The sequence below is a fragment of the Anolis sagrei genome, chromosome 13, assembly GCF_037176765.1.
Source record: "Anolis sagrei isolate rAnoSag1 chromosome 13, rAnoSag1.mat, whole genome shotgun sequence".
Lineage (NCBI taxonomy): Eukaryota > Metazoa > Chordata > Lepidosauria > Squamata > Dactyloidae > Anolis > Anolis sagrei.
This window is the reverse complement of record NC_090033.1, coordinates 12,945,396-12,954,152: the sequence shown is the minus strand read 5'-3', so window position 1 is coordinate 12,954,152 and position 8,757 is coordinate 12,945,396. Positions and strand designations below refer to the sequence as shown.

At 48.2% G+C, this 8,757-nt stretch overlaps 1 protein-coding gene across 2 annotated transcripts in view; it reads right to left on the bottom strand.

The window, feature by feature from the left end:
• Window positions 1-8,198, bottom strand: part of LOC132764754 (arylacetamide deacetylase-like 3) — an 18,088-nt gene extending 9,890 nt beyond the window's left edge. Inside the window, exons 1-2 of one of the 2 annotated variants that reach the window (XM_060758805.2) lie at window positions 7,906-8,198; window positions 604-820 (exon numbers count right to left, since the gene is read on the bottom strand). In XM_060758805.2, coding sequence (XP_060614788.2) covers window positions 604-820; window positions 7,906-8,082 — 394 coding nt within the window. In that variant the 5' untranslated portion in view covers window positions 8,083-8,198. Of the gene's footprint in view, window positions 1-603; window positions 821-4,612; window positions 5,405-7,905 lie in introns of those variants that run through there. The other variant, XM_067472791.1, reaches the window with a different exon arrangement.
• Between the last annotated feature and the right edge of the window lie 559 nt (window positions 8,199-8,757).

Below are 8,757 nucleotides of genomic sequence, written 5' to 3'. Positions count from 1 at the left end.
ATTGAACCAAACTTGGTACAAAGTTCTCCCATGACCAACAGAAAATACTGGAAGGGTTTGGTGGGCAGTGTCCTTTGATTTTGGAGTTGTAGTTCACCTACATCCAGAGATCTCTGTGGACTCAAACAATGATGGATCTGGACCAAACTCTACACGAATACTCAATATGCCCAAATGTGAACATTGGTGGAGTTTGGGGAAAATAGAATCTTGTAGTTGCTGGGATTTATAGTTCACCTACAATCACAGAGCATTCTGAACCCCACCAACATTAGAATTAGCCCAAAACTCCCACACAGAAAAGCCATGTGGGCCACAGCAACGCATGGCAGGGGACGGCTAGTAATGATAATAAAGCAAAGGCTCTGGCATAAGCCAGTCCAGATGGTCCCAGTGGTCATGGGCACACTGGGTGCCGTGCCAAAAGATCTCAGCCAGCATTTGGAAACAATCAACATCAACAAAATCACGATTTGTCAACTGCAAAGAAAATCCATTCATTCAATCCCAGGTCTTCTGGTATGACTCTGTGGTCAACTTCGGCTGGGATATTTCCTCAATAATATCATAAACAACAATAGGGCTCCAACCTTACACACTTACAGATGCTTCCGGCAAGTCCAGCCCCTCCGTGGAAGAAAACGAATCCCTTCCTTCGGACGAGGCCCGGTGTTTTATGGAGGTAAATCCTGACTGCGACACCGTCGAAATCCATGTCTTTGGTGTAGAGGTTGGGAGGGACCTTGAACCTCCTGAGATCCGTCATGAGGCGGACGAAGACCACCTGACTACAGACGCCCAGCCATTCCAAGATCTTCCCCTGTTTGGGGAAAGAGAGGAAGTCAAACGGAAATAGAAACATCTTTTCTCAATCTCTACAAGTACATGGCAGGGCATGGGTTTTTTTTTCTCCAACGTTGTAGCAAAGTTGAGAGACACCACGTTTTCAATTTCCCATTTCCTTGGCTCTTTCTACCCAAAAGGGTCTTGTTGCTTGGATCATTGCTATCATATAAATATGTGATATTTCCATGGACCACCTCTTCACAAAAGTCAACATTGGCACTGAAATTCAACACAGCCTGAGCTCTGCGAGTGCAACATTTTTCCAGAGAGTGTTTGAGGACCGGGACATCCGTAGGGAGATCAAGGGGCTTCTTTATAAAGTTATTGTCCTCCCAACCCTGCTATACGCCTGCAAGACGTGGACTGTCTACAGACGTCAACATTGACACTGAAATACAACACAACTTGAGCTCTGCAAGTGCAACATTTTTACGAATGAAGCAGAGAGTGTTTGAGGACCAGGACATCCATAGGGAGACCAAGGTGCTTGTTTATAAAGTTATTGTCTTCCCAACCCTGCTATACGTCTGCGAGACATGGACTGTCTACAGACATCAACATTGACACTGAAATACAACACCGCCTGAGCTCTGCGAGTGCAACATTTTTCCAAATGAAGCAGAGAGTGTTTGAGGACCAGGACATCCGTAGGGAGACCAATGGGCTTCTTTATAAAGTTATTCTCCTCCCAACCCTGCTATACGCCTGCGAGACGGGGACTGTCTACAGACATCAACATTGACACTGAAATACCACACCGCCTGAGCTCTGCGAGTGCAGCATTTTTCCAAATGAAGCAGAGAGTGTTTGAGGACCAGGACATCCGTAGGGAGACCAAGGTGCTTGTTTATAAAGTTATTGTCCTCCCAACCCTGCTATATGCCTGCGAGATGTGGACTGTCTACGGATGTCAACATTGACACTGAAATGCAACACCGCCTGAGCTCTGCGAGTGCAACATTTTTCCAAATGAAGCAGAGAGTGTTTGACGACCGGGACACCCGTAGAGAGACCAAGGTGCTTGTTTATAAAGTTATTGTCTTCCCAACCCTGCTATATGTCTGCGAGACATGGACTGTCTACAGACATCAACATTGACACTGAAATACAACACCACCTGAGCTCTGCGAGTGCAACATTTTTCCAAATGAAGCAGAGAGTGTTTGAGGACCGGGACATCCATAGGGAGACCAAGGGGCTTGTTTATAAAGCTATTGTCCTCCCAACCCTGCCATATGCCTGCAAGATGTGGACTGTCTACAGACGTCACACTCAACTCCTGGAATGATTCCATCAGCATTGCCTCTGGAAAATCCTGCAAATCTCTTGGGAAGACAAGCGGACAAATGTCAGCGTGCTGGAAGAAGAAGCAAAGACCACCAGCATTGAAGCGATGGTCCTCCGCCATAAACTCTGCTGGACTCTGTTGTCCGGATGTCCGACCACCATCTCCCAAAGCAGTTTCTCTATTCCGAAATCAAGAACGGAAAATGGAATGTTGGAGGACAGGAAAAGAGATTGAAAGACGGGCTCAAAGCCAACCTTAAAAACTCTGGCATAGACACTGACAACTGGGAAGCCCTGGCCCTTGAGCGCTCCAGTTGGAGATCTGCTGTGACCAGCAGTGCTGCAGAACTTGAAGAGGCACGAATGGAGGGCGAAAGAGAGAAACGTGCCAAGAGGAAGGCATGTCAAGCCAACCCTGACCGGGACCACCTTCCACCTGGAAACCGATGCCCTCACTGCAGGAGAAGATGCAGGTCAAGAATAGGGCTCCACAGTCACCTACAGACCCACCACCAGGACACTACACTTGGAGGACTTTCATCCTCGGACTACGAGGGATCACTTAAGTAAGTAAGTAAGCAAGTAAAGTACTCCTATACCTCCCCTACCATTCTTTCTCTTCCCCCATAAATTGAATAATTTTAAAAAAATTAGATGCTCCTTGTTTGGGTCCCTTAACGTGCACAGCATATCATCTGCACAAGCCTTTATTTCCCATTCCTGGCCTTGTGTTTTCATTCCTTGAATGGAGCACTTGTGGATACAAAGTGCTCTAAAGTGAAGGATACTATGCCCATATCATCGCCGAAACCGGTTTGTTTGCTTGGTTTGGCTCATTCAATGCATGAGTTGTAAACAATGACAGATCTGATTCTGGAGGAGTGTCCCTTTGAGATTTCACAAGAACTGGGAGATGAAACAATCCAACCCTCTTCTTCATGAATATTACTTAATGCATGTCAGCATCTCTATTGTCATAGAATCATAGAATCATAGAATCAAAGAGTTGGAAGAGACCTCATGGGCCATCCAGTCCAACCCCCTGCCAAGAAGCAGGAATATTGCATTCAAATCACCCCTGACAGATGGCCATCCAGCCTCTGCTTAAAAGCTTCCAAAGAAGGAGCCTCCACCACACTCCGGGGCAGAGAGTTCCACTGCTGAACGGCTCTCACAGTCAGGAAGTTCTTCCTCATGTTCAGATGGAATCTCCTCTCTTGTAGTTTGAAGCCATTGTTCCGCGTCCTAGTCTCCAAGGAAGCAGAAAACAAGCTTGCTCCCTCCTCCCTGTGGCTTCCTCTCACATATTTATACATGGCTATCATATCTCCTCTCAGCCTTCTCTTCTTCAGGCTAAACATGCCCAGTTCCCTAAGCCGCTCCTCATAGGGCTTGTTCTCCAGACCCTTGATCATTTTAGTCGCCCTCCTCTGGACACATTCCAGCTTGTCAATATCTCTCTTGAATTGTGGTGCCCAGAATTGGACACAATATTCCAGATGTGGTCTAACCAAAGCAGAATAGAGGGGTAGCATGACTTCCTTAGATCTAGACACTAGGCTCCTATTGATGCAGGCCAAAATCCCATTGGCTTTTTTTGCCGCCACATCACATTGTTGGCTCATGTTGAACTTGTTGTCCACGAGGACTCCAAGATCTTTTTCACACGTACTGCTCTCGAGCCAGGCATTGTCCCCCATTCTGTATCTTTGCATTTCATTTTTTCTGCCAAAGTGGAGTATCTTGCATTTGTCACTGTTGAACTTCATTTTGTTAGTTTTGGCCAATCATCTCTCTAATCTGTCAAGATCGTTTTGAATTCTGCTCCTGTCCTCTGGACTATTGGCTCTCCCTCCCAATTTGGTGTCGTCTGCAAACTTGATGATCATGCCTTCTAGCCCTTCATCTAAGTCATTAATAAAGATGTTGAACAGGACCGGGCCCAGGACAGAACCCTGCTTGTGGCTATTTGTTTGAATTCTTCTTTGGTGATTTCTCCCTTTTTCCACTTCTTGTGCACGTCTCTTTTGTGTCTTAACCCTTCATCTCAGTCATTAATAAAGATGTTGAACAGGACCGGGCCCAGGACGGAACCCTGCGGCACTGCACTCGTCACTTCTTTCCAAGATGAAGAGGAAGCATTAGTGAGCACTCTCTGTGTTCATCCACTTAACCAATTACAGATCCACCTCACCGTAGTTTTGCCTAGCCCACATTGGACTAGTTCCCTTGCCAGAAGGTCATGGGGGACCTTGTCGAAGGCCTTACTGAAATCCAGGTACGCTACATCCACGGCGTTCCCCGCATCTACCCAGCTCATGAGACTATTTATTTCCATTACCATTCCATTTCTTTTATTTTAAAATCCTGATTTCTTTCATAACTCTAGAACAGGCATGGGGAACCTTCGGCCCTCCAGGTGTGGTGGACTTCAACTCCCACAATTCCTTGAGGCTCGGCATTCGCCCCAAAGGCTTACCTTGGCCCAACGAGGTTTGTTTGGCTCTTTTTCATGGAGGACGGGCAGCAAAGGGGGAGAGACGAGCGTAACGTAGCTGTGCAGATGGCGAGGAAGGATGCGGAGCCCACAGACTGGCCTCGGAGGGAGGGAGCGGGCGGAAACCCCTGCGGGCAACGCGCCTCCTCGCCGCTTCGGCCCTTAGCAACCGCCCCGCATGGACCCCCTCCCTAGCAACAACGCCGGCTGAGTGACGTCGTGCAGAGCTTGTCGGGGAAAAGGGAAGGCGAAGGCTGGAGGGAAAGGGCTCTGTGCTGCTTACAGAGACAGGGAATGTTGTTGTCCTCTTGGACAAAATGGGGGGGGGGGATGTCACACTTATACAGAGGGGCATGGCCAGGCCCTGTAGTGTCCTGCCATGCATTTTGGGGGAGAGGGGCACAAGAAAGTTCTGTGGCACTAGAAATAGCCTTGCTAGTAACATGTGACCTGCAGTTCAAAGTGGCTATAGCTAGGGAGGGGGTCCATGCGGGGCGGTTGCTAAGGGCCGAAGCGGCGAGGAGGCGCGTTGCCCGCAGGGGTTTCCGCCCGCTCTCTCCCTCCGAGGCCAGTCTGTGGGCTCCGCATCCTTCCTCGCCATCTGCACAGCTACGTTACGCGCGTCTCTCCCCCTTTGCTGCCCGTCCTCCATGAAAAAGAGCCAAACAAACCTCGTTGGGCCAAGGTAAGCCTTTGGGGCGAATGCCGAGCCTCAAGGAATTGTGGGAGTTGAAGTCCACCACACCTGGAGGGCCGAAGGTTCCCGACCCCTGCTCTAGAATGATAGGCATAGCAAATGGCAATTATATAAAGTTTTATAACATGTTTGACTAAGAAATAATGTCCACCCCGGTGGCGCAGTGGGTTAAACCGCTGAGCAGCTGAGCTTGCTGACCAAAAGGTCACAGGTTCGAATCCAGGGTGATGGAATTGAACCAAACGTGGCATACAGGACACCCATGACAAACAGAAAATACTGGAAGGGTTTGGTGGGCATTGACCTTGAGTTTGGGCGTTGTAGTTCACCAGCATCCGGAGAGCACTGATGGATATGGACCAAACTTGACACGAATACTCAATATGTCCAAAAATGAACACAGATGGAGTTTGGGGGAAATAGACCTTGACATTTGGGAGTCGTAGTTACTGAGATTTATAGTTCACCTACAATCAAAGAGCATTCTGAACTCCACCAAGGATGGAATTGAACCAAACGTGGCACACAGAACTCTCACAACGAACAGAAAATACTTAAGGCCATCCAGTCCAACTCCCTTCACCAGGGCAAGAAAACATAATCAAAGCCCTCCTGACAAAGAGCCATCCAGCCATAGATATAGATAGATATATATGATTCACACACACATACACAGATAGTATCATAGATTTGAAAGGGACCCCTAAAAAGGACGTGTTCCATGTTGCGTGTTCCAGTGTAGGCAAACCAGACAATCTCCACATCAACACTGGCACCAAAATTGGACACAAGACACCTCTCAGGCCAATGAGTGACCATCACTCGTAAAAATCCAAAAAAGCCACACACAAAAAGCCCAAAAAGACGCTGCAGTGCATACGCAAAAATTACTTCCCCTGGCAAACAACACACACAACAGCATATCCACATTCTCTTCTGGACTACAGCTCCCAGCATCCGCTAAACCAGGCCCTTTAGGAGAGGAGGATGATCCAAATGCACTACTTCCAAGATGCAAGCTTTCCAGATCACCAGACTGAGCCACAGCTAGTCTATATAAATAAAAATGTAATGTTCGTTTGTGCTACCATCAGAACTCAAAAACCACTGGGGGAATTGACACCAAATTTGAACACAAGACACCTAACAACCCAATGTATGTTCTCCGCTCAAAAAAACCCCAACAAAAACAAAAAGAAGAAAGGACTTCTGAACTGCATGTCCACTAAGGGGAAACTACATGTCTACAGAGACCCATCGCCACGCCCCCCTCCTCCTTGCGGGGAAACAGCCGGCCATTAAAGCCAGGCGCACGTGCACGGCCACACACACACACACACACAAGCGAGTGGAGTGGAGGTGGAGGCTTGCCGCATGCAGCCCCTTCTCTTTCCCTCCTATGTCAGGAGTGCAGTCTCCTCCTCCTCCTTTCCCTGTTGGGAAAGCAGCAGCAATGGCAGCAGCAACGGAGCATCCACGCAAGGAAGAAGGGGAGGAGGGGGGAGGAGCAGGGGGAGGGGGAGGAGGTGAGGAAGGTCCACGGTGCTTGAATGATCTTCCTTCTCTCCCTCCCTTCCCTTCTTTCCTCCCTTTCCTTCCTTCCTTCCTTCCTTTCCTTTTCTTCCTTCCTTCTCCTTCCTTTCCTTCTTTCCCTCCCTCACCTCCTTTCTTTCCCTCCTTCCTTCCTTCTCCTCCCTCCCTCCCTCCCTTCCGGTCCCGCCTTCTTTTTTCCTTCCTTCCCTTCTTTCCTCCCTCCCTTCCTTTTTCCTTCCTTCCTGTCCTTCCTTCATTCTTCCTTTCCCTCTTTTCCTTCCTCCCTCCCTTTCCTCCTTTCCCTTTCTTCATTTCCTTCCCCTTCATTTCCTTCCCTCTCTCATTTCTTCTCCCCCTTTCTTTCCCTCCTTCCTTCTTCCTTCCTTCCTCCCTCCCTGCTTTCCTGTCCCTCCTTCTTTATTTTCCTTCCTTCCTGTCCCTCCTTCCTTCCTTCCTTTCCTTCTTTCTAAGATATAAATACAATATTAAATGGAAGGGACAGTCAAGAAGTAATGAGAGAAGGAGGGAAAAAGGGAAGGAAAGAAGGAGAGAAGCAGGGAGGGAAAGAGGGAAAGAAAGAAAGATAGAGAAGCAAGGAAGGAGAGAAGGAAATAAAAAAAGTGAAAGGAAAAAGAGAGGGAAGGAAGGAGAGAAGGAACAAAAGATAGGGAAGGAAGGAAGGAAGGAAGGAAGGAAGGAAGGAAGGAAGGATGTAACCAAAGAGCAAAGAAAGGGAGGAAAGAAACAGGTAGAGATGGAAGAAAGATGAGAGATAGGGAAAGAAAAAGAGGAAAGAAAGGAAAGAGGGAAGGAAGGAGAGAAAGAGGGAGGGAAGGTTGGCCACAGCAACACGTGGCGCGTACAGCTAGTATTACATAAATGTAAATTGGCTTACGAAAGGATGCCCGCCAATATCTATACTTGTCAGGAAACAGTTAACAAAAATTTTCAAAGTGAAATACCAATTCATGGAGGAGTTTCAAAGCTGTCTTTCACTTTCCCGCAATCTCCAGTTTCGATATCGCAGTCATTACGGCAAACTTACGGTCGTGAACAGCATAATGAAGTTCCAGTGAAGCGCTCGGAGTTTCCACGGATGGTCAAAGCCCGGGTCTATCCTCGTCTTGGCGAAGTCATAAGCAATGGCCCAGGCAAGGATCACGAGGTAGCTGATCCCAATAATTCCTGCTGCCCACCACAAGATGATGGAAAGGAGCTCCATTTCCTCCTTTTCGGAAAGCAATGACCGGCTATGTCAGCAAGCAGCACTGTTGAAGAGTGTGAAGTATCTGCTTCACTTTCTCCAGGATGTTCTTCTTGAGATTGCTTATCGATTCAGAAATTGTCAACACACCCGACTTTATGCACCAACTGGGTGAGGCTTTCTTCACCCAAACACTTGTGCAATCTGTAACGTCGCTGCCCATTAACAACAACAAAAGAGAGCTAACAGAAGGTTGGTCTTGGTGGCAATGGAGGAGGCAATGGAACACTGATAGTTGGTGTCTTCCATTTGAGTGAAGTCCATTTCAGTAAAGGCCACCCAGCCCAACTCCCTTGTGCCATGCAAGGACACCCAATCAAAGCCCTCCCAAAAGATGGCTTTCCAGACCTCCAGAGAAGGATCTGGAGGGAAACCCAAAGGCCACCCAGGCCAACTCCCTTATGCCATGCAAGGACACCCAATCAAAGCCCTCCCAAAAGATGGCTTTCCAGACCTCCAGAGAAGGATCTGGAGGGAAACCCAAAGGCCACCCAGGCCAACTCCCTTATGCCATGCAAGGACACCCAATCAAAGCCCTCCCAAAAGATGGCCTACCAGACCTCCAGAGAAGGATCTGGAGGAAACCCAAAGGTCACCCAGGTCAACTCCCTTATGCCATGCAAGGAAACCCAA